The sequence below is a fragment of the Clarias gariepinus genome, chromosome 26 (assembly GCF_024256425.1).
Source record: "Clarias gariepinus isolate MV-2021 ecotype Netherlands chromosome 26, CGAR_prim_01v2, whole genome shotgun sequence".
NCBI classification, from domain to species: Eukaryota; Metazoa; Chordata; class Actinopteri; order Siluriformes; family Clariidae; genus Clarias; species Clarias gariepinus.
The window spans coordinates 10,362,435-10,388,651 of NC_071125.1; the positions used below are offsets into that span (position 1 = coordinate 10,362,435).

The 26,217-nt window shown below is 37.3% G+C and overlaps 1 protein-coding gene across 1 annotated transcript in view; it reads left to right on the forward strand.

Moving 5' to 3' along the window:
• Nucleotides 1-26,217, forward strand: part of LOC128514032 (intermembrane lipid transfer protein VPS13B-like) — a 107,892-nt gene that overhangs the window by 15,356 nt on the left and 66,319 nt on the right. The window contains exons 10-19 of the mRNA XM_053487671.1: nucleotides 58-180; nucleotides 546-683; nucleotides 1,830-1,917; nucleotides 4,122-4,307; nucleotides 4,448-4,614; nucleotides 4,698-4,892; nucleotides 10,176-10,297; nucleotides 12,072-12,256; nucleotides 17,463-17,588; nucleotides 17,670-17,849. Coding sequence (XP_053343646.1) covers nucleotides 58-180; nucleotides 546-683; nucleotides 1,830-1,917; nucleotides 4,122-4,307; nucleotides 4,448-4,614; nucleotides 4,698-4,892; nucleotides 10,176-10,297; nucleotides 12,072-12,256; nucleotides 17,463-17,588; nucleotides 17,670-17,849 — 1,510 coding nt within the window. The remainder of the gene's footprint in view (nucleotides 1-57; nucleotides 181-545; nucleotides 684-1,829; nucleotides 1,918-4,121; nucleotides 4,308-4,447; nucleotides 4,615-4,697; nucleotides 4,893-10,175; nucleotides 10,298-12,071; nucleotides 12,257-17,462; nucleotides 17,589-17,669; nucleotides 17,850-26,217) is intronic.

The window sequence follows — 26,217 nt, forward strand, 5'->3', positions numbered from 1 at the left end:
TAATTCATGTAACTTTGTAGATTAATGTAATAAATTTTTTCTCTTACTTTCCTTTAGGCATTGATGATGGGAGAGGAATTTTTTGATTGTCAGATTGGGGTAGTAGGCTGCAGGGCGCTGTGTCTGAAAGGTTTCATGGGAGTGTGGGACTTTGAGAAAAAGACTGGCGGAAACGAAGAGGTAATGCTATGTGTGTGTGCGAGAGAGCATGCGTTTTTTTGTGCGAAAGCGTGCGTGTTTGTGTGCGAGAGCGTGGACACATAGACACACTGGGTCTAATGCCCTGCTAATTTATTCATTTTTACTCGCACTCTCAACTTTCCATAAACTCTTATCAACAATACAAACTGTATGCACCATACACACTTCTATTTTATGTATATGTGTGTACACACATGCGTAAAGTTACATGCATAAACAAATCCATATACAATAAATAATTACATGAAGAAAGTTCCTAGGATATTACAGTAGTTAAAACTAGTTCTAATTATGATTTGTATGTTTGTCTGTGTATGTGAATTGTCACCATGTTTGTGTTTCAGGATCCTGTGTTTTTCTACTGTGGAGAGAATCTAAGCTCCAAAGGAATTACCTACCTGACCAATTCACTATTTGACAGTCGCAGCCCAGAAAACAACGATGTTCGTGCTGAATTCATACTTGATGGCAACCTCCACAAGGTATCTTTTTTTTTTTTATCTTTTTTTTTTTATTTTTAATTTTTTTAATTTTCTGATGGTATCCAGAGGAAAAGACCCATGACAATAATCTAGACAATTAGTAGATGCCCTAATTAAATTGCCAAAAGAAATATATGATAACATAAACTACAGTATTATGTGTAGTATTGTGGAAAACCTGAAACTGTGTGAATGTTTGGCCTTGACTGAGCGAACTTTCCCATTGACTAAATACTTTGCCAAATGACCATGAAAAGTCCACCAATAAAAAGTACTGAATGTAAGCACTCAAAAACTAAAAGGAATAGAAAGTTAATACAAAATTTTAAGCACTGTTTACTCTTAGTGAATAATCACTATACTGTTTTTAATTGGATTTAGTTTTTTTGTTTCATGTTTATATAAAATGTATATGTATGCATATATGTTCTGGGACTTCTAAATTTTTCAATACAGTAGTACAGTATTATTCTATACTCACATGTCATTTTTATTATTTTCAACATTGCACATTAATATTAAAGACATCCAAACAATGAAAGAACATGTATGTAATTATAAAGTAAACAAAAAAAAGGTTAACGACCCAGAATATGTTTTATATTTTAGATTGTCCAAAGTAGCTACAGTAAATTTGGCTTTGTTGAGAGCTTGGCACACTCATGTCAGTTGGTTTCTGAATCAGTGTTCCTGAATGTGTGGTTCCCACTGTAAAGCATGGAGTACAAGGTGTGATGGTGTTGGGATGCCTTGCTAGGAACACTGTTGGTGACTTATTTAAAATTGATGGTACATTTATCCAGCATGGCCACCACAGCATCCTATTAGATTTGCACTTAGTGGGACCAACATTTTTTTTCCAGCAGGACAATCTGCGAATAACGCTGATGTTAGCTTATATCTTGCACTATGCTGGACATCTCTCCATGTTTGGCTACAATAAAAAAAAAGTTAAATTAAATGTTTTTTAACATTTTGATTGCAAAAACCAACATCATGTTAGCTAATTAGCTCATTTTACCTGATCTTGAGAGACAGAAGGTGCTTCACCTGCTAATTGTGTTGTTAAACAAGCACTGTATTTGGCTTCCTGTTATGTGTTTAGTGTTTCTGTGTAATCTGCAATAAACACTGTTCTTATGGTAGGAGACCTACACTGAAGCAGCAGGGTTACAGCGTTTCGGTGCCTTTTATCTAGATTACCTCTACACAATGGAGACAGAGAGTGGACAAGGTACTGCCCTACACATTTACTTACCTAATGCCGAGTCATCCTTCATCTCTTTCTCTATCCCTTTTTCTTTTTGTCCAATTGGTCTTATCAAGATATTAAATCAGAAAGAATTGCTCTCTGCTGATATTCTATAATTGACACATTCTCACAATGGCATTGTACCATATTTTGAATAAGTTTGGTAGTAGTTTTGTATGTTTGCTTGCTGTGTTTCCTGTTAAAGTTGGTTGCATCCTTGTGACGGCTTCGTGTTTCAGCCATGTAATTGAGCTCAATTCATTCTTATTTTGTCAAGGGCTATTTGGGGAAATTGAACAAAATAAAATGTATAATGTAATCTTACATGACATAAAATATTGCGTAATAGATGGCTTAATTTTTAGCACTGTCGTCTGGCACCTCCAGGGTTGGGGTTAAATACCTTCTTCGTGTCTGCGCACATGGAGTTTGCATGTTCTCCTTGTGCTTGGTGGGTTTCCTCCCAAAGTCCAAAAGCATGCAGATTACGCTAATTGGGACAGGCTTCAGGCTCCCCGGATGAAGTGTTATAGCAGTTATAGAAGAGTGACTGGATGAATGAATAATATAATATTGTATAATTAAACAATATTACATTTGTTGGCCTGATGGCCCAGCCCAATTACAATTATTATTATTATTTTTTTTTATCTGATATTTTTTCTGCCAACAACTTATTCTTGTGCTAGAATTGAGCTGGCGACCAAGAGTTAGCAACTAAGAGTTATTGTAATTCACAGCGGTGAAAGCAGTTTTAAATCAGGAGAATAAACCACAGAGATGTTGGACAGGAAATTTATGAGATTTACTTCATGTTTCCATTTATTCCACTTTAGAATATCAGATTCTCTGTTTCAGTGTTGAATCCCAAATAGCATTAAATAGAAAGCTATGGTTTGCAATCCCTTGTTTCATAATAATATTATTTTTATATATATACAGTGTGTATATATGTGTGTGTGTATATAAACCATTTTTAAAGAAAAAAACACAGATCAAATTTGAATAATATTGAATTATTAATAATAATCACACAGGAGAGTTTGTTCATCTTAAAGATATTTCCACTATTATTAATTATTTTTTGTTTAAAGAATAGGGTTATTTTTAAAGTCCAGACACTTGTCAATCTCGGCCTCTTCCAGTGTAGTGTCTAAGAAATACTTTCCTGTAGGAATGTGTTATGGGGTGATGCAGGGCTTGTCCCACGCTCCACTCTGTGACTTTTGTCAGTTCTGCAAAAATGAAACCCAAAACGCGGCTGTGCTCTGTGCTGACTTCATTTCTCAGTTACGCTCATGCTAAGAGGCGAGAAGCAGACAAAAGGCCCCTAATCCACTAAATCCTGGCTAAATTTCCTTAGCTGGCCTCTCCAAGTCTCAGTGAATGGGCATATGTTTGATATTAGCACTAATCTGGCTCAGATCAGTGGGGAAGAGGAAGTGCTGTTGCTCACTGCCATTTTATTCTCAACTTGTAATTTGAACCCTTTAACTCCACACTCTAAAACCCAACTTATGTCTCATACTCGCAGCTACTTGCTTTATTATAGATAGAACAACAGGTGGAATTTGACCTATAAAGACAGCTTGGAATAAAGGTCAGCTGTAAAGAAAAATGAGGACACTATGGAATTAACATAGTGACAGACAGAATAAGTGTAAGGGCCAGAGGAGTGGTGCTCTATTAGTCTGACACTCTAATGTAATTAAATCTTTTAAACCTTAAAGAGTTGTTTATCATTATATGCTATACCCATATGGATTGTGTCAGGGAAGCAAAATATTTGTTGATCATGGAAAAAGCCCAAAGAGACAAATGGTTATTAACCTGCACAAATTTGGCAATGGATATAAAAATGCATAATACAATTAAACACAAGTAGGGCCATAAAAATGCATTTAGGTCTTTTTAGTTCTAAATGCATGTTTCAAAAACTAGAAATGTAAAACGAAATTGGCAAAAAGAAGTCTAAGCCATATATTGTCCTAAACTATATCTATTGTTTTAATGTTCCCCCAAAATTCCCCAAAGCCTAGTTACTAATGTTTTATAAAGGTAAGATTACAGCATCATAAATGCTATTGTTTTTTTTATTATTTTAATTTATTTGCTTTTCATGATACCCATGTTCTGTGACTTACATTTAACAACTTCCCAAATACTTTGTATACTTGTGTAAACAGGGCAGCAGGATTTCTCTCAGATGGGTAAGGGGGACTGTAATCAGTCGGTGCAGGAAACATCAATAAAACGGTTAGTAATAGGCCCCCTGGATCTCCTGCTAAATAGCAGTGCTGTGCATCGCATCTTGAAGATGGTGGCCTGTGCCATGGACCACGAGTATGAGCCCTACTGCACACTGAAGCCAGGTAACTGTTGCACAGCTGTCAGCTGAGCACAGGATTTACATCATTTTGTCTTCATTTATGGAAACAGCAGCTGCATCCTGTCTCCTTTTCTCAGTCCTTCCATCTCTCTTTTTGTATACCTCTGTCTCATGGATGGACAGATATGGCGGAGGAGAACAAGGAGATTCCACTAGAGGATGAGAAAGGCTTGGAGGAATTTGTCCCAACACGGCTGACCTGCGTGACACTGCTGAAGGCCACCATTACTGTCACCATGGCAGAATTCAACCTGTTGCATATACTACTTCCTGCTGTATTGGGCAAGAAGGTACAATATTAGTATGTACACACACTTGTGCAAACATTCTTAGCAGATGTATTGGTATATTCTGCGCTTTGTGTTTCTACCAGGTTTCGGCTGTGCAGTTGACTACCACACAGTTCCATCCAGTGAGGCCACTGCCTGCACTTCGTATGCAAGTAGAGAGAGTGAATCTGGAGCATTCTGTACCAATGTATGGCACAGAGCTCATCCACACTGTCAGTAGCCTCAGCCAACCATCAGACAACCTACTGCACCACTGCTACACACACTGCTGCCTGAAGGTAGTAACAATCGGCATGATTTATCAAACTGGATATAAATTAATTTATCTGTAAATAGTTTTTTAGAGGCATTTACACAAGAGATTTAATGTTCCAGTCCAGTAAATCTGGGAAGAGTTAATAAGGGACAACATTTGTATCCTACTAATGCTCCCTGAACTATGCATAAGAAGACCAACTAATGTAAACTTTGCCTTACTTACTTCAGATTATGTAATTTGCATGGATTTTATATTCCATGTTTATTTTTTGTCGAGTTTAAATAGCTTTTTCAATTTAAATTTTTTTAGTTTTAAATTTTAATTATGTTTATAGCACTGAGCTGAAACCATTAACAACAACCTCAATTCCCCCCAAAAGTTGGGACAGTATGGAAAACGGTAATAAAAACAAAAAGGAGTCATCTGTTAAGTCTATTTACCCTGTACTATATTGAAAACAACACATTATTGCAACAACACATTTAAGTTTATAGCAATGAGTAACATAATTTGTTAACACTTTTCAAGCATTTGGACACTGAAGACACCAGTTGGTCACGTTTAGTTAGCTGGCGTTTCTTTTCCATGGCAGCATATTTGCTTACAAATGTACATATATTTCTGCATAAATGGTGCTCTTACAGACATATAGTTTACCCATGACATGGGCACTGACACCACACCATGACAGATGTTGGGATTTGGACCTGAAACTGATAACAGCTTAGATGGTCCTTTTTACTCTTTGGCCTGGGGAACACAACTGCTGTTGGTTCCAGAAACTATTTGAAATGTTGACTTGTTTACAAGTATGCCACCATCTGTCTAGACACAGCCTAGAAAAATCTGGACAGTATGCTCATTTGGACAGTATTGATGCATGTCTTACTTGAGCCTTTAGTTGCTTCTGTAAATGCTGTGATAAATGGTGTTAATGGACAAAGGTTTTCTGCGGTGTTCCCTAGCCCACATCATATCAACTAGAGAAACACGATGGGTTTTTAAGATGGTGACGTCTGAGGGATCGGAGCTCACACGGATTCCGAATTGGTTTTTGGCCCTTGTCTTTTATGCATAAAGATTTCCTTGAATTTCCTGATGATATTGTGTACTAACTTTGGCAAATGTTATTCTGAAAGAACTGGTGCATCTATTGGCAAACCAGCGAGCCCTTCCCTTGCCTTGGTCTAAAAGTACTAGGCCCTTGTTTGAAACTTCTTGTATTGCGCTGTAAATAGCAGTTATTTTTCATCACCTTGTCATTTCTACTTTTTACATTGTTATTAGTCTTACATTATCCCTGTCCAAACTTTTTAAAGGATTTTTCAGCCAACTGAGTGCAAATTTTCATTAAACAATTTAATTTACATGATAAATCATGAAACAATTTAGTGGTGTGGTGTTATCAGTATATTACAAGGTATAGTAGATGACTACTTTTTGTTTTTTATTACCATTTTTCATAATGTCCCAGCTTTTTTTTTAAACTGGAGTTGTAGAACGACTTATAAGTGCTTTGGAGTCTTTGTCAAAAGCATATTCTTATGCTGGTTCACTTGGACAGTAACTTAAAAAATAAAGGAAAGTGAGCCAAGACAAACCCATAAATTAGAATGCAAAATAATTTATAACTAAAGAAATGCCACTGTAGAAACAGAATATGAGTACTGTCTGCCTGCAGTCAGTTTACATACTTTCATCATAAACATAAATATCTTAGAAATATTGTGTATTCATGATCACTAACTGGACATTAAGAGTGACTGGGCATGACAAATTAAAAGACACTTTAGCACTTTATTTACCACTGAATTATTATTTAAAACCGAGAGCTATGTATGTAAATCTTGTGTATATCTTTATGTATAACTGGTGCTTTTGTATTGATATTAGAAAATCCAAAATAATTAATGCTTGTCATTAAAATTCTCCAGGTTTTCGTTTATTAAAGGTGTACGTTGTACAGCTATTTTGCCATAGAAAAAAGACAAAATAACGCTAATTATTATTATTAATTAATTAATTAAAGTATTCAGTTGAATATTTATAATAATGACTTGCAAACACAATATTGCCATGAAAATGTTTACAATGAGTCTATGTAAACTGCTAACTGCAGATGAAAGCTGTTAACAAATACTTCAGCTGACAAAAACGTTCTACTTTTTCTGGGGAGTGTACAGGTTTCACTTAGGAACAATTTAAAAAGATTCTAGAGTCTAGATTTACCTTATTCTAGTGCGAGGGTATGTCAGGGTAGGAAGGAAAGCGTGTTCATAGTGATGCATAGTTGTTTTATACCGTAGTGGTAATAAGTTTCACTTCTCTATTTGCTTTTAAAGCATTTGACAGATTGGTATGTCCAGAGTGACTCATTGTAAGTCTGAGCAGTTGAGACTTGAGCTCCTTGCTCAAGGGTCAGTACTCCGTTTGTCTTAACCACTGAGCTACTCCTGCTCCTTCTTCTAAATGTAAACAAGATTCCTGCATTTAGTGTAGAGATATACAGTACACCTATCAGCGATAACATAAACAAATTAACAATAATTATCAATTATAAACAAGTAAATTGGTGACAGGATCATAAGCACCCAGCGCTTACCCATTCCTGCCAGGATCAATAACCAATTCGTTCAGTCTGATCTCACAAAAAAAGCCAATGCAGGCCATAATAGAATGACACCAGAACACCAATTGCATCATAGCCCACCAGGTGAGCTGCATGCCCAGAGCTGCTCAGGCGGCACAAAGGTAGCCTACAAAATAATGGGCATAATATTTTTATGTAACGTGATATAACGTTAATTCTCTGAACCTTTGATTTCTGTTTGCTCTTATAACTCATTTGGTGCTTTTTAAATCATAAAAGCATGAAGCATGTACATTTTTAATATGTAAATATGAGAAAATATTCAATGGTAGTCAAAGGATAAAAAAAAGTCTACTTAAATATTTAAGACTTTGTGGCACTTTTTTCTCCGTTTTGCCTCTGAGTGTTTTATGATTCTGAATAATCAACTGTCATTAATTTTGTGGTCTTTTAACAAATACAACTAATAATAATGCTAAACAATAGTAAACAAAAACAACATATTTTCCAGAAAGTGGAAGCAATTGGGTAAGGCTGTGCAAACCCCCCCCCCGGCAGCAGGCAGCGCAAATAAAAAGCATTTTTTTTTTAAACCAAGAGACAAATTTGAATTTTGAGACTAAAGACTTATCTAATTGTACAACTTTTTAACCTTGCTCAGCATGATGTTATGTTAAATATGATGTGCTGGATAGGTTATACAGCAACCTACTTGCGAATTGTTTCAGTGTGTAACCGAGTGGAAAATTGCCAATTAGAAATATAAATCTATTTTATGTCCACAAAATAAACAATTGTTCTCACTTTATTTATATATACTTATACTTAGGCTTATATAAATTTATTAAATTAAATTTGATTTGTGTGACTTTTTTAAACAATACGCAATCATCCATTAGTTTTACTTAAATCCATAAGTAGATTTATATCCCTCTGAGCGCACCAGATGTGATGGGGCAAGAAAATTTCCCAGAGACAACATAAAGAAGTAACCTTTAGAAAAACCGGTCTCAATGGGGAGCAGGACGGAGTGTTAATACTGTAGGATGTTCAGCGTGAGCAAGTTATAAATGAGTCATGGGAAAGGTCGGCAGTCTTTATAGTTACTGTAACAGCTCAAATGAACAAATCTACAATCTCCAGGTGAGGTTATTCAAAACATATTCTCTTTCCTGGAAATGAAATCTTTAGGGTGTCCAGATGATTAGACCTGGATAGGTGATTTGTAGTGTGTGAGAATCTACAGCAGTAGAATGGTGTCACAATCTGGAACTAGCATTACACCATAAGGAATGCATGTACAGTTCGAAAGAGTGAGAATATTAATGGGCCAAGAACACTGTGCGTGGAATCCTATTGATTTCTTTAAAGTTTCTTTTCTTCTGCTTCTCCTCATCCTTTTCTCCTAAACCTGATAATCCAGACCAAACGATATGTCCCACAGATATGTAACTTGGTTAATATGTAGTACTTCTGCCTTTATTACTGCTTGCATGAATTCATACAAAACCGTAGATTCATACACAGGAAAATATTCAGAGGTCATTTGTAAAGTTTGGAGCCTGGTCATACAGGGGGTGGAGCTGAAGCTGGTAATTGTTAGTCTGATTGAACAGATTGAGTTTTAATATACACCTACGTGCTAACATGTAGGGGGATTTTTGGTGATGATTTGGTTAATCAACTGGCATGTATAGAAAGAAGTAAGAATTATCACAGAATTGTATAAAAAGAACATTACTTACTAATTTGCTTTTAATGGGTATTTGTATGAACTATCATGAGTGAGTATGTGTAAAGTGCAGCAAAAGATGCAATGAGCAAGTGCAGATGGCTATTTTTGGCCATATTTATTATTGTTGTTTATACATTTCTTGTATTCATGGGTCCTCATCATCACTTTACACTGCCAAAAGATCAGAGTGGTAAAAATGGTTGAGATCTGGCGCACTCTGGTATTGGACTGGGAGTCCGGGGTGCTTAATGTGATGTGTTTACTAGAGTTGATGCAGGCAGTAGCATTTGGGATAGTATTGATCTTATTTAGGAGATGTTTGGATTGCCAGAAAGAGTAGTATATCCATAGTCATAGTCATAGTTCATATGCGAGTTTAATGTCTAGGATCAAGGCTTTTTATTTAAGAGGGGAGAGAGGTACCAAGCAGCAACTAATACAGAAGTAAAAATTTTTAGTCTAAGGAAGTTATTGGTTACCTGGGCTATGGTACCTTAAGCAGTTGGAAGAAGGAAGCAAGCAACATTGTGATTGGAAGGATTGCCATGTCCTCCACATGACTGGGATACTGTGAAAAAACAAAATAAAAAATCTCTGTCTCTCTCTCTCTTTCTCTCTCTCTCTCTTTCCATTAAACAGCGAGTCAGTTATTCTGAAATTTGATAATAGAATAAAAGAGTTTTAGCTGAACTTTACCACCTAAAAAACCTGCAATTTAACAATTCGCTAAAGGTTTGGTCACAACAAATATTTTATTATAATTTTTAAAAGGAATTTGACATCTCTAATTGTTTGTTTTCTTTCATTCTTTGTGTTCAATATACTTGACCTTTTATTGTTTTTGGACCTAGGCATTTATAAGAGTTGTTTGTACAGTTGATTTAACAGTTTGATAGATTTTTTTTTCTTTCTTTGTGTTTATTTTGCCCTTGCTACACCCCTCCCCCCCCACCCAATCCCCCTCCTCACCCCTGTAGGTATTTGAGTTGCAGGTTGGATTGACCCTGCTGGATAATGAGGGCACACCTCCACTCCTACCCATAATTCCCTCCTTTAGTACTGCCCTCTATGGGAAGATACTTCAGTTTCCAACACGCTGGTAAGGAACATAGTTTAGTTGATGTTTTACATCTTGCTAACATTTTCCTCTCAGTCTCAACATGACTTGATTTGTTCCTGAATCTAATACTACACTTTTAGCATTTTTTTCTGCTTAGGTCCATTGGGCGGTTCCAGAGTCTGTTAGACTGTTTATACTGCTAAAGTGATTAGGGGTGTGTAGTTTTTAAAAGTGTGAAGTATTTTTAGTGTATCGGGGGGACTTATTTAGAGAAATGTTTATAGGGTGGAGCATGTGTTTGTCTATAGTTGATGTAAAAGAACTCGAGTAGCCTATACAGAGCACTGAAACCAAATTGATGGATTACTTATCTCTATATATTTGTTTCTCTTTTCTGGTTATGTGACTCCACTGGATGCACTACTAAATATCTTTTTTTTCTCATATACATGAGGCAAACGTACTTCACATACAGGGGTTGAACAATGAAATTAAAATGCCTGGTTTTAGACCACAATAACTCATTAGTATGGTGTAGCATATACAGCATTAATTCGCCTTGGGAATGATGGATACAAGTCCTGCACAGTGGCCAGAGGGATTTTGAGCCATTCTTCTTGCAGAATAGTGGCCAGGTCACTACTGTACGTGATGCTGGTGGAGGAAAACGTTTCCTGACTCGCTCCTCCAAAACACTCCAAAGTGGCTCAATAATATTTAGATCTGGTGACTGTAAGAGATGTTCAACTTCACTTTCATGTTCATCAAACCACTCTTTCACCAGTCTTGCTGTGTGCATTTATCCATTATCATCCTGATACACGGCACTGCCTTCAGGATACAAAGTTTAAACCACTGAGTGCGCATGGTCCTCCGGAATGATGAATTGACTCTGTGGAGCGCTCGACAAAAAGTTTTGGTGGAAACAGGAGAGTTGAGGTGCACATTTAATTTTAATTTAGAGTTGGGCAGCTGTGGCTTTATGGTATTTCAGTTTCATTGTCCAACCCCTGTATATACATTATAAAGCGGTAGGCATTCAAACTAGAAAATAATCTCAATTGAACAGTTGATTTTAAGATGTGTCTGCTACTTATGCTCTGTAAAGCCTTCGTAACAGCTCTAATCTAAGGTGCTGTAAATTGAAACTTCTCTGCAGCAGAAGTAGGTTTTGGCCTCTTTTTCCTTGAATTGTCTTCATGAGAGATAGTTTTATCATGATGCTTGATGGGTTTTGCCAACGTGTTTAACAATACTGTTCTTGCAAGAACTATTCAAGAACAGCTTACCTTCATGTCAATAACAACTGACTGTTCTTGTTGCTGTTGTTACTTAATTAGATAATTCTATATGTGTTATTTAATAGTTTTGAAATCTCTAAACAAAAAATAAATCACTAATATAAAATATGAAAACCAAAACCCCCAGCAGGGACGAAAACGTATGGCATGAATTCTTGGTTTGGTTTGTCTTTACTCAAACGTTGAGGCCCAGTGTACTGTCCAACATTAGTGAGAAATCTGGATAGACCCAAACTCTCACATCTCGACAGCTGCTGCTCAGATGTTAATATGGACCCAGCATTGTGCCAGGATGGAGTTGATGGTGTGGATGGCTTGTCTGTTTATATGCATATTGCAATAAAAGATCATGCTACATACACAGTGTCCCGGTCAGGCTTTGGTTTTGACATAAATCATAGTACATTAGTGTTGGTAGCAGATTCTTTGTTACATTCACACTTTCAGAAGACTGGAAAGCATCAGTATGCATCAGATGTGTTTAATTTCTTTTCCATTTCTTTTTGCCTCAGGCCAAAGAGGTCCTCGGTGTCCATAACAGAGTACCTGTTTGAGCTACCCAAATTCACAGTGCAGGCCACTCATGCACAGGTGTTGCTGTTACACTTGTTGTGGCAGAGTTGGACACACAGTACAGAGAGTGGGGTCGGTCCCACTGTCAGCGATTCTCTCATCAATGAGATCTACAGAACACCAGGTACACTCATTACATCACACTCATCATAAACTATAAACTCATACTAATATGTATATGAGTCATAATTAATCTGTGTGTATATTTTCATGGAAACAAACTTTTGTCTAGAAATTCCAGTCTGAGTAGATAAATTTTATAACAATAGATCAGGAACTGACCAGTTGAGATTTTCAGTCCTGGTATAGGCTTACTGACTGTAGTAAAGCCTGTAATTTTAAATCAAAATAACCACCCAATAAACAAATATCCATAGATTCAGACATTTAACATTTTCAACATGTTACCAGAAGTTCTCTGGGTTGTAAAGTCATTCTAAAATGCTACGCTCTTGGTCGTTGTAACCGTTGGATCACGGTGGCTAGGCTGGCATGATAATGACATAGCCTCAAGCAAATAAAATGGAGAGACTGTTACAAATATTTTTTACAGTCTACTATGTGTTATTTTTTTTTTAGATAAACCCTGTAATAAGCAGTTGAGAGCTGACAAGATAATCATCCACTATACAGTCTAGGTGATTTCAAATTTAATATTGTTTAACTGAGTTCTATACAGAAGATCTCACACATTCAGAACCCCTTTTTTTTTCTTTGGTATTTGTGTCGTGAAACAAGGTGGTGCACCAGTGCACTCTCATTGCTAATGTACAGTCATTTTCTAATCCATAATCCCTTTTTACTCTCTTTTATTCTTTGCAGTATTGTACTATATGTTGCAAAACGATATCGTATATATATATATGATATTGTCACACATTATTTGCTGTTAATATTCAATTGAAATTATTTGTTCTAAGAAAGTTTTTAATGTATGAAATTGTGAATGAAGTTTTTGATATATTGACAATTTGCCATGGATCCTATATAACCAGTTGTAAACCAGGAGGTCACTTTAAGTGGAATGTCCCAGTGCGTACCAACTGTTTGGTTTGCATATGCAGCCACTGATGCATGGTCTGTTCCACCTGTTTCAATCGCAAGGTCTTACCACCTATTAATGGTTAAACAATATGTAAATCATTCAAGATGTTTAGTGCGTATGACAGATGTGGCTGATATTATGCTGCAGCTCCTGGGTGCTGATCACTTTTGATCATTTTAGAGGTTAGAAAAAAAAGTTTTTTATTTGACTCATTTCTGATAATCTGTGAATTAAAAGTTGCTATGCATACATATCATAACTAATATAATCACATCCCATATGCTTCACCTAAAGCAAATATGAGCATATACGGTACTATGCAAAAGTCATGAGCCTCCTCTCCTTTCTCCTTTCGCCTTTCTTCATATCAAAGAGCCATACTTTCTTAATTTTTTTTTTATGTAGTCCTGAGGAATAGTTCTCTTTTTTAACTCTCATTTTTGCTAAGTTTTTGTCTCTCTTTTTTAGCCTAGTCCCTGTACCTGACCAGTTTTAGAGGAACGTTTGTGTTAAGCCACAGCAGGACCTACAGTATGAATTATTCAAGCATAAAGACCATCTACCTTAAGGCAGGAACCAAGTGACAAAAAAGGTGCCAATGAAGACAGATGATCAGGCATCTGATCCAGATAAGTGAACTGGTGATGCTGATCACTGATTGCTTGGAACAGACAAGAAGGGAAATGAGATTGCTGCTTAGGTTGTTAACTAAAACAACGTATTTAATTAAATTGAATATGAAGAAATAGGGGATGATTCAAGACCTTTGCTCAGCTAACCAGCACTGTGTTTATGCTGTTCATTCCATAACTTTGCATAGTTTTAAAGTCTGATTAGCAGCGAACTGTTGAGTGTAATCTTGGTGCTGCTGCCCTGTTGGACCATACACTTGCAATTATTTGTGCTGACTATAAGTTGTGAAGAGTTTTAACTGGGCTGCTTCCAAGGTTCTTTGACATTGTCCATATGGTACACCTCCCTAGAAGAAAGCCTTTATGTGGACATTAATCTCTTCCAGCTTTCCATGCTCCCCTATATTGCTTCAGTGCTGGAGGTGTTTCATATAAATTCATAACCGCTTGTAGGTTTGACTTTCATTGTCTTCATGTGGGCACATTATTACTTTTTTTTAGACTTTTAAAGAAGAGATAAGGTAGAGCAATAGAGGATACACTACTGGGTAGCAGTTTATCAGCTGTTTTATAATTCAAGTTTTATAGATTGCCACCAGTTTTACATGGTTGTTCATGTCCAGTAGCAAGGAATGAGAAACTTAATAATGTTTTTTTGCGTGTTGTCTCTAGTTTCTTTTATGTTCTACCTAGCTTAATCATAAAAAGTTGCTTAAAAAGTTTTTAGATTTTAATGATATTGCTAAGCTTTTTTTTTTTTTTTTTGGTAATTTCTTGCAAATCTTAGTCTAAGGGAATAAAATGTGGTACATCCCTTTAGTGTATCTGTTGTTATGACCATTAAACTCTTTGGTCAATGGCACATCCGTACAAGGGCCTTTCAGATCAAACCAGGACTTTTAATTGTGCAGAGTAATAGAATACTGTTCTGAGAGTAAAAACTACCTTTATTTCATCCCAGCGCTTCACTAGTGCTTCGATAGCATCAAGGTAGAACGTTTTCTCAGTATGCCATAGTCATTATCGGACAGCCTGCTTCACATTTGAACACTGGCCCCCCAGGAACTCCTTTAATTGTCCAGACATGTGGAAATGGCTTGGAATTAGGTCAGGGATGTAGCAATAACTCCCAGCCGAGTTCCTGTAACATTCAAGCATTGTTTGCTAATTATTGTGTATACTTAGCCACAGACAGATGTGTCTCTTCCACAAGGTAAAAAGTTATCTATTGATAGTCAAGGTTCATGCTTTCTACTTGCTAAATGGTCACAGGAACGACTGAAGCGGGCTCTGAGCCACCTCACACAGGATCGGTTTCACAAAAGTAGAAATGTCAATCGGTTTTATGCAGTCATTCACAAGATATCTCGTCACAAGTCCCAGTTTGACTTGAACGCCAATTATACATTTTGGTAAAGCCCAAAATAGCAAAAGTAGCAAATTTTCACCAAAAGCAATGTCATTAATAATGGGCAGTATTGTTGTTCCTGTGATGCTGGCTTAGTGTGAGGTCTGTAGGTTTCCTGTAGAGCACTGTAGGGTGGCACATATTACAGTGTTCTTGAAGCAGTGTCGTCATTCAGCTGTATAAACGTTTTTCTCTTCTCTCCTTTCATTTAATTTCTGACGGAAAGACTCTGCTGTCTCCTCTTACTCAGTTATGATGGTTTTAGCAGTGCTCTTATTAGAGGTAATTCAGTGCTGGGAGTAACTAAAAGCACTTCTCACCTACACCTGGAATGTAGCTTATACATGCATAAGTCCACACTCTTTTTTTTTTTCTTTTTCTTTTGTCTTTTTTTTTAACTAGCTCCTATATTTATGTCAGAACTGTATGTTTTGTGGCAGTATAAGGCAAACCAAAAGAAAGGTGTATGCAAAAAAAAAAGAAATAGTGTTCTTGTGCTTTTATTTACAGAAAGGCCAAGTGGTGGTAATGTCACAGCAGATGTCGCATGCATGTGCATCAGCTCATACATGTGCTCTGCATAGTACTTGAAGTTAAAGTAATTGTTCTCATGGCTCAACATGCTTTGTGTGAGTGCGTCTGTGTGTGTGTGAAAGTGAGAGAGCGTGTGATTGTGTCTGAGATGACTAAGCCAGCTGTTGGGGTCTACTCGATAACTGTTTGATGTTTTGATGGGGTTTTTGATCCCCTCGATACCCAGCTGTATGTTTAAGCACAGCTGCACCTGCAGTGGTGCACATGCGCACACACACACACATTCTTCCTCAGCTGTTAAGCTACTTATAGCCCCAGGAGACTAACGATGGTACCCAGTGAGGAAAATGAAAATTGCTTCCCCATATTTTCTTCCACCTTTGGTTTCTGAAAGTGATGCTAGATTTGTTAGGAGTGATGAAGTGGGCTCATATGGAGGCCTCTTTCTATTAAGTTCTGATAAGTCAGCCCCACCACACTGCCCTGTGTATCTGTGAAGAAATTGAATGCGGTGTATTTGGCACAGAGGGCTTGTGGTACAGTTTTTATGTTTATCATCTAAGCATCATTTACAGTATATAGCTATTTTGAGCTGGCTTTGAACACTGAGCTAACATTCGCCCATCATAAAACCCTAGAATTTAGCCTACAGACAGAAAGACAATCCATCTCACTCGATTTTCTACAGTCCTTTTTTTTTTTTACCTTTTTGTTTTTCATCTAAGGTCTGTTTTTGTCCTCATGCTTTTTTGATCTTCTGATCAATGGAACAAGCTTCACATGCAGAGGTTAACCTACTGTAAGGTGGTTTAAATACTAATGCCCTAAATGCTATAATTGGGTTTACACCATATCATGCCTACAGAGAAGCATGCCTTCTGACTTTCAAAGGGTTAGGATCAAGTAAGTCACTATTGGAACACCAAAATGATTTTTGAACAATGCACTTTATAGCCTATATAGTCCATTATAGCCCATGAGCCTGATTGCATTTGGTTGTGTATGCACATTTTACAGCCAAAAGTATGTGTAAACCTGCCCATAACACACATATGTAGGCCTTCCCAAAGTTGATGTGCACAGTTGTCTAGAATGTCTTTGCATGCTGTAGCATTAGGAGTTAATTCTTTTAAAATCTTTTCCCAGCAGGACAGTGTCCTTGTGCACACTTCAAGGTCCATAAAGACATGATTTGCCAAAGTTGATATGAAATAATGTGAATGGCTAGAAGAGAGCTTTTGGTGTGTTTTTTTTTTTTTTCCTTTCATAATGTGATACTGTATATGGTGGTATGAATCACAGTAAGGATGTGGCATTGAAGTACACTACATACTAATCCAACAGCCTGCTTCACCAAACATTGTTTTTATTAGGTGGATTACTGATCGTGTATGAATGATATACAAGTTGACATACATGTTGTAGATTAAACACAGAGTGTTAGCATTGTAGATGTTTTTGTGTTTTTTTTATGCTGTCAAAGATCTAAACCTATCGTAACATACTGTAAGTCTACGGTTCACTTTTTGTTACATTAGAGGTCCATATTTTCGCCCATAATTTTGTAAAGGTATTTCCAACCAGCACCTCACGCAGATCTGATGGTCAGGTGTCCACATGCTTTTGGTGGTGGTCATATGTTAACTTGGTTATAATAACTTGGGGTGTTTTTTTTTTTTTTATATTGTTTGTGTGTTTATTTTTACTGTAGGTGTGAAATGTGCTCCCACTTTGGAGGTATCAGTACAGAGTGTGGAACTAAAGGTGTGCCAGAAGGCGATGCTATGGTGTGCTTCAGGAATGTTGGGAGCGGTCACAGTGTGTTCCAGGATCCACGGTGTGTACAGCTAAACACTGTAATGACCTGTGATGCCTTATGTCTTTGTGAAGTACAGTGTGACAGTGTGTTGTGCTGCAGGTATGGGAGAGCGGCAGAAGGAGCAGCTGGTGGTTGTACTTCAGGGGCCTGCAGATACACGAGAGCTATACAGTAGACATTGGCTGAATGAGAACCGCCGACCGCAGTCCCTTCTAGCTCCAGACCTGCTCACGTTCTCGCTACAGATCCCTCAGCCCACTGGAGACTGGCATAACTCTGGTGGGTACATAACCATGTATATTAGATCATAGCTGGAATGTTTTGTGAATCCTCTTTCTTTCTCTCTCTCACCATTTGTATATACACTGATCAGCCATAACATCAAAACCACCTAGGTTTTAGGATCTACAAAAACAACTCTTGCTGCATGGCTGATGTAGTCATAGGCATAAGGGTGCTAATATTCAGTACATTTACATTTAGTCATTTGGCAGACGGTCTTATCCAAAGCAACTTACATTTTTATCTCATTACACATTTAAACATTTATGGGTTAAGGGCCGCGCTCAAGGGCCCAACAGTGGCAACTTGGTGGTTGTGGGGTTTGAATCTGGGATCTTCCGAACTGTAGTCCAATGCCTTAACCACTGAGCTACCCCTGACCCCTACTGTACAAAAGCACAAACTCAAGTGCGATATTGCTTTTATACAACAGTTGTATAAAATTCTGCTCACAAGTTTACATACCCTGGCAGAATTTTTATGATGTGTACCATTCTATAAAATAACCAATAGTTATCAGGGTAAAAACACATTTCCTTTGTTTTTCATGGGATTTAACTGTAAGACATCACAGAACAGCACAATCATTAACAAATCATGAAAATGAAGAAAATATTAAAAAGTTTTCTGTAACATCATCAGTTTTTAGTGCAGTGTATTCCCCCTTTACAATCAATGATGGCCTGAAGTCTTCGTGATAGGTGCAGATGAGATACTTCATTCTCTCAGGTTATAAAGCTACCCGTTCTTCTTGGCAAAAAAAAGCCTCCAAGTCTATTAAATTCTCGGGTTTGTCTTGCGTGACCTGCATGTTTAAGATCTCCCCAAAATGTGATAATGATATTGAGGTCATGAGATGAGACTAGTATAATGGCTACTTCAGAACCTGCACTTTTTTAGTTGTAACCACTGAAGGATTGCCATGTCCTTGATCATTGTTTTGGAAAGTCTAAGCATTAAGTGAGCAGCTTCTGGATGGATGAAAGCAAATTGGTATTTTCCTCCAGTATTTCTGAGAACATGCTGTGTTCACCTTGTGATTCATTTAGACTAACTGCAGCTCACACAATCCCAGAACATCAGAGATTATCCTCCAGGTTTTCCATCCCCAGTCCCAAAATAGGGATTGTGTACTTCTTATCACAAGCCTTTTTCACTCCTCCAAACAAATCTGTGCCAGGTTGTTTGGTATTTTGTAAGTGGGCTATTTTAAAGCATTGGTGCACTTTTTTTTTGACAGCTTGAAGATGACTTTTCTAACAGCCATTCCAATTATTTTGTAGAGAAGCCCGTATTTCAGCGGAAGACAGACATGTGGGTTCTTCTTTGTCCTTCAAACAAAGTTGTTGGCAGTTGTGGCTGAAATATTTGCTTGTCTGCCTGACAATGACTTGAATCTCTAATTTTACACTTCTCCAGCAGAGTATAAGTAGTTGAGTTTGAAATTTGTTATATCTTTATATATCCTTTTATATCCTTTTCCTGATTTTATAAAGATCAACTACTTTTTCTTTAAGATCTTTTGACAGTTCTTCCCCAAATCTCAGTATTCAGCCCAGTCAGTGCAGCCATGGAATGTGATGAAACGTGTGCAGGTCTTTTAAGAGCTCTAGAACTCATGGGCTATTTATACACAGACACTAATTACACTCAGACAAGTCACAGGTGTAGAAATGTAATAGCCTTTTAAACCTGTGTCTGTCAGCTTGCGTGTATATTATCAGACCAAACTTTCAAAGGTATTTAAACATGAGATTAGGACCATTTAAGTTTACCTAGTTATATATATATATATATCTGTGTGTGTATGTGTGTGTGTGTATATATATATATATATATATTTGTGTGTGTATATATTTGTGTGTATGTATATATGTATATATATATATGTATATATGTATATATGTCTATATGTCTATATATATATATATATATATATATATATATATATACGCACACACACACAGACAGTAAACAACAGTGCTGTTCAATCTCTCATTTAGAGCTATGTCAGCATGTTGCTTTAATGTCCAGGACTGAAATGAGAGATGCAGTATCTTGGGGAATGTGAGAGTATACTGAAGACAGATTTATTATAGCTCACAGGAATCGGACACCAACATTATAGGCCCCTAGGTCATCAGACATGTTACTCTCTCTGTCTCTCTTCCCCTTAAGGATGCACAGGGGACGGAATGGAGAGCCCTGTAATATGCAGCCCAAAGCATCTTGTGTAGATTCTCCAAGTTTGTGCATGTTGAGTTTTGCAGTGATTGATCTTGTATATTGTTCAAGCACATTGTGGCTCAGAAAGGTTGCACTGGTAGAAAATAGGGCTGTGGTTAGAATCAAACAGGATTAAAATGCATAGTATTGTAATGGTTGTAGTGGGCAGATGCTGTGCAGAGATCCTTGCTGAAAAGGATACTGCAGTGTGTAGATATTGGTTAGTTTTCTATTGCGTATTATATGCTACAGTTTTTTGAGCAACTTTCTTTACTGCTTTGGTGATGTAGGAGATTGATGCGATGATCATACCTTGTAACCATTTCCCCCCTAGTTCTCATACTCTTTACTTCACATTATACCATCTAAAGCACTCTAACTTGCCAGACATTCCTCTTATAAATCTTCACTTAATTGCAAAACTTGTTCCACTCAGCATCATCCTCGCTTTGAGGTTTACATGAAATTCGTTTTGGAGTTTGTTAGTATCTGCTGCTGTTTCAAGAGTTCTGACATTATCCTAGCAAGTGTTTATGCACTTTTTTCCTTTTACATGAGCTGTCTGCCCAAATCACCAGAGGTCTGGCTGTGTGCCAACATCTCGCAGAATTTATTCCTCTGTGGGTGATTTGGCATGTTGGGACACCTTTTTTGCTCAGTTTTGCATGAAACTCAAACCTTTGTTTCTGCCTTCAACCCTTATTTTGCTGATCCCAGACTTTTGAGAATCTCCCTTTTAAAGCAATGATGCACAATATCATGCATGTTCAACCACTGCCGGGCTGTCTGGCAGCTGGGCAGAGACTGAATAACAGACCTGGATTATTCAGTTCCTAAAGGCAGATTTTTTTCCGGTTAGTTTTCCAGTTACTGGAAAAAATATAAGTGCCGTATGGAGGCTTTACAGAACATTAATAGGGTGTAAACCCATAACTTGGTGGTGTGTTAGGAAGACAGTAAGAGCATATTATGAATTCTTGGATAAGCATGGGACAGTTTTTGATTACAGCATACAGGTGAGCCTATGCACTAGGGTTAGAAAAAGCACGAACGACACTTTGGCATAAATGTTTTTGGGAAGTCCAAGTATTTCCTTGTGAAACCATGTACAACAGCAAAAACCAAGCCCCCCAAAAATTTAAAAGGAATGTCCTTACAGGTTTAACAATGCTGAAATTATTTAAAAATATCTAAGTCAGGACATAGGGCAAAGTTTGTCAACTCAGCATTGCTTTTCTGACATGCAGGTGTCAGAAAACCTTGTTTAAAAAAAAAAAAAACTAAAGTGTGGGAGTTTCCAAGGCTAAGTTTATAATTATTTAACACAAAAAAGGAAGGGAGGAGAGAAAGGGCAAGGACATTTGTACTCCTGGCCAGAGTAGCAGCTGCAAGACTGTAATTTATATGCTTTCATAGAAGTTTTTGTCTTACATTTTTTTCAAAGCCTAAGCTGGGACATCATCAACAAGAACACTGAAAATAATCATGAAGTAACAATAAATTATTTCTATTTAGATGTTTTAAACTTTTGAAGCCTTTTTAAATAATAGCTTATCGGTCCTAGTTAGAGACTTGAAAGAAGAAGCACAAGATGGTTCTACATGACGAAAAGATTTGAAGAACGAAGTATGGCTTGAACAAGATAGAGCAGTTGTCTTGTTTTCTTTTCTTTTCTTTTATTATGTTAGTTTTAAAGATGTTTGCTTGTCCTTTTAGGTGCTAAGATGTGTTAGTTTTTGACATATCAATTGGGCTGTGTCCATCATCCATGATATAACACACACACATACATAGACAGAGGTTGGTTGAGGTTCACTTGGTGTTGCAAATAATCTATGAAGAACTTGTGATGAAGATTTACAATGAGGGGTGAAGTGAGAGGTCAAGGTCCCGGAGAGAGCACCAAGGTTGGCCATGCTGATCTGCGGTCTGGCTCGCCAAACAATTTTATTAATTAAATAAACAAAGTCTCTGATCAACTGACTTCAACCTCCACTTTCACAGCGTCTTTCTCCAATGGAAGAATACTGTTTGTTATTAGGCAGTTTGAAAGATAAATGCTTTCAATTCTCTGTGATTATGTGTGTTTTTCACATATTTTGGTTCCTGAGGTCTCCAGCTAACAGGCTAGAATCTAATAAAAGCAGGTGGGAAAGGTTTCCCGTTGTCTTTACTGCACAGAGTCCCTTCATCCCTAGAAAGACCCAAGAGCCCCACCATCTCCCCCATAGCCACGCCTGCTTGAAACTCTATCTTTGTGTGTGCAAGCAATAGTGCACCATTTTGTGTGTGTGTTTATGTGCATGCACACACACCCATAAATGACTCTTTAGGCATTGTTAGACTCCTCTTTATTAAATACTCATCAAGGCTATGCTCCTTGCACCTGGCTAATATTGAGCAGACCCCCTTTTGCTGCCAAAACAGTGGACGCATGGACTCAACTTGACCTCTGATAGTGTGCCGTGGTACCAGTCGCTAAGCCGTCAATAGACGACCCTGTAAGCCCTGTAGGTTAGGTAGTGTTTTAGTGATCAGCCTTTTTTATTATTATTATTATTATTTTTTTTTTTTAGCAGGTTCAGTTGATTTGAAATTTGAAAACCAAGTTTTCCCAAAACTCGAACCATTGATTTTTTTTTTTTTTTTTTTTGCAGAGTGATATAGCGCATTACCTTGTTAAAAGAGACCAATGCCATGAGAAAAACTGTTTCCATGTAAGGGGTGTACTTGGTCAACTACAATGTTTAGAAAGGTGACAGTATCACAGTAACATCCAGGTGAATGGCAGGACCTACAGTTTCCTAGCAGAACACTGCCTCCATCACACTGCCTCCTTTCCATAAGTTTTTTTTGGGTGTTATCTCTTCCCCAGGAAATGATGCACTGTATGCGCCTAAGGTGTAAAAAAAAAAAAAAAAAAGGGGGGATTCTTTAGACAAAGCCACATTTTTCCATTGCTTCACGGTCTAGTACACTTGCACATTTTTATTCCTGCTTTTAACACATCAACTTCAGGGATAAAAAGTTTACTTGCAGCTTAAGATATCTCAACCACTTCCAGGGAAAAACGATAATCATTTTACTTCACCTCTCATGGCTCATAATTTTATGGCTAATTGATGTACATACATAATTTACGTTTAATAAAAAAATCTATGAACGCGTGTGAAAGAAAACACAACCCAATGAACACCTCGTAGTGTCTGCACTGCTCCTGAACACTGCACACTGCACACAGGCAGTGTTTCAAGCAGACTTCCTTTATTTTCTTTCCTTTTTTTCCTCATGATTCTTCACAGAGCTGAGGGCAAAATAACTGGGGAAATGGGTCACTGTGTCTGAAATCGAGCGTGTCTACAACTCTTACCAGAAGATGAGGAAGTTAATGTTTGTTAGTTCAGATGATGGTCTGTCAGTTGACTTGGTGAGAAGCTGAGAAGTGTTTTGAAGCCTCTTCATTGGGAATTACATTTCAGACTGAGAGTGTGAAGAGTTTCCTTTAGATAAGCCTAGTAACTCTTCTAAAGCATGATGTGCCTTAAGAATAGTTACTTACTTGTGTAATAATTGGTAATTTTCTTTTTTTGTAATGTTTAATTATCTTTTCTATTAGAATCTTATATAGGGTTATATATTTATTTTTGAACAGATCTACTGACTTTGGTCTTTGGTTACTCTTTCGTGATTAACTCTACTGGGTGAAGTGGTATTTTTCCCAAAGGAGTAATTCATTTATTAAATATCAAAACAACTCCTAGCTGGCCAAATCAAATTAATCTAGACAGCTTTACATTTTGATTTCCTTTCTGTGTCTTTAACTACTATGCATACACCAGAAGAAAATTTTGATTTGGTAGGGGCATGTGAAAGTTCATTTTTTCCTGTAGCATGAGGTATGTCAGTATGATCATGTAAAAGTGTATATGTTTGCTTTTACACAGGTGCTAACAGTAATTATACAACCATTAGTTCCAACTGAGCAATCTTATTGGATGAGAGGCTTTTCATGATGGTGATAATGGATGGTAACAGCACTAGAATGTTTAACTATATGTGTACAACTGTTAATTATACAACTATTGGTAACTAACAGTGGATAAAGTAGATCAGTCTGAGATCTACTTCAGATCAGCCACTTTATTCCTTAATAATTGCTTCTAAATCGTTCCAAACGCCTATAAAACATAACACCATTCTTGTTCTTTTATTTATGGTTACAAAGCTTACTAGCTTCTAGCACAAAGATGATTCAAATATTCCTCTTTAATGCCTAATTAAGGGCCCTACTAGGAACAAGTAAAGGAATTCAACACTGTAGTGCAATAACTTTTCATTTAACACTATTTGTGATTCACCTCCGGAACCCAGAAGTTAACAAATCTGATATCACAAAGCAGAATACGTTTCTCAGGACTGTCAACCACCTCCATGGTTTATTCTCCTAACCTTTTGGCTGCATAGTACCGGTTAAAATATAAAACTGCTTTTACCCCATGCTAATTACACTGTCAGTTGCCAGCTCTGCCAGACGTGGTTAGTTTGTTTTACCAGTCGTGGAAGGACGTGTGTTGGTGGAGCAAAATAACTGTGTTTATATAAAGAAACTAATCATAATCTGTTGATGATAAACAGTGTTTGCAGAACTGTTGTGTAAAAGCACACTCGAGGTTATGCTGTTGTGTGGAATATCAGCTATTTCAGCACAATACACTCCATCTCATGCAATATTGCTTATTTGTATAGTGAATGTAAAATTTTGCCTTTATGTAGGGTAGGAGGGGTGAGTATATAATAATGTTATTTTTTTGAGTCCTTGATTTAAAGTTGGTTAGATACTCAAGAGTCCGATCAGTTGGTGTTTAAGACTGCTACTGTATATTTCCACCAGTTACAGATCGCAGCAATGACATTAAACATTCTGAACAGTAAAGATGCACTTTAGTATACACCTATAGTACTGTGCAGAAGTCTTGTGGCAACCTCCCGTTTCAATACTTTCGGAGAGAATTGTACAGTAGGCGTAACCTCCAAAGTTCATGAATGATGGATGAGCTTATATTCCTCAGGATAGTAGGTGTGTCCTGTATTGCATCTGGATGTAGCAGGTTTTAAACAGTACTGTTTAGTGGACAACACATCTGTATCTTTTTTTTTTTTTTTTTTAAGATAATCTGAGTGGGAAATACTGTACATGGTTGCATAAAGTATAAACTGGTACGCCATAACATTAAAAACAATAACAATGTAACCACCTTGTTCTGCCTGGGCAGCTCTGGCCCCTTGGGGTTGACTCCACAGGACCTCTGCGGGTGGCAGTGGTGTCTGGCACCAGGATGTTGCCAGCGGATCCTTTGGGTGCTGAAGGTGGGGCCTTTTTAAATTGGACTTGTTTGTCTCATGCATTCCATTGATGATGGATTGTATTGGGATTCAGGGAAAATGAAAGGCTGGGTTTGTGGGCTTGGGCTCTTTGCCTATTGGGCCTGGCTGTGATACACTGGGTGTTCTGGAGCTTCTCTATCGTAGACAGCATAGATTTTTTGGCGATTTGTACTGTATAGATTTTTCTGTGGGATTGAACTGGCCTATATATATATTTAATAATCAAAGTTTATATGTTAATGTTATGTGGTGTTATGGCTGATATTTTTGGTTTGTTCTTCTTATTTGTTCGTTTTGTTCATTGTGTTCTCCTTGGATCAGGAAAATCACTATTAAAGTGTTGAGTTACTGATTCATGGTAACAAGTAACTGCAGTTCAGATGAGCTCGGCTCCCAAGTGGTAGTTTTCTATGCTACTAGCTGAGCAAATTGGTGTCTCCATGGTTGACTGAAGATGTAAAAACAAAATGCGGTGTGGGATGAATGGGAGCCTGCCTGCTGCCCAGTCAGAGCTAGACATTCCCATAATCTTTCATTCTCTCCTCCCATGCAGAATAGTGTGGGAAGGCACGGCTAATGTGGGAAAAAACGTCTTTAGAGAGAAAGCCTTTAGTGAGAATTGTTTGTGAGCACAGTTGGGGAAACTCGTGCATCTTCCTGCCCTGTAAAGTGTTACTGTGCTTTGCTCTGTAAAGTGTGTTGCTCTTTTATCATATATTTTTTTAAACTTTGTTTACTGCATCAAGAAACATTG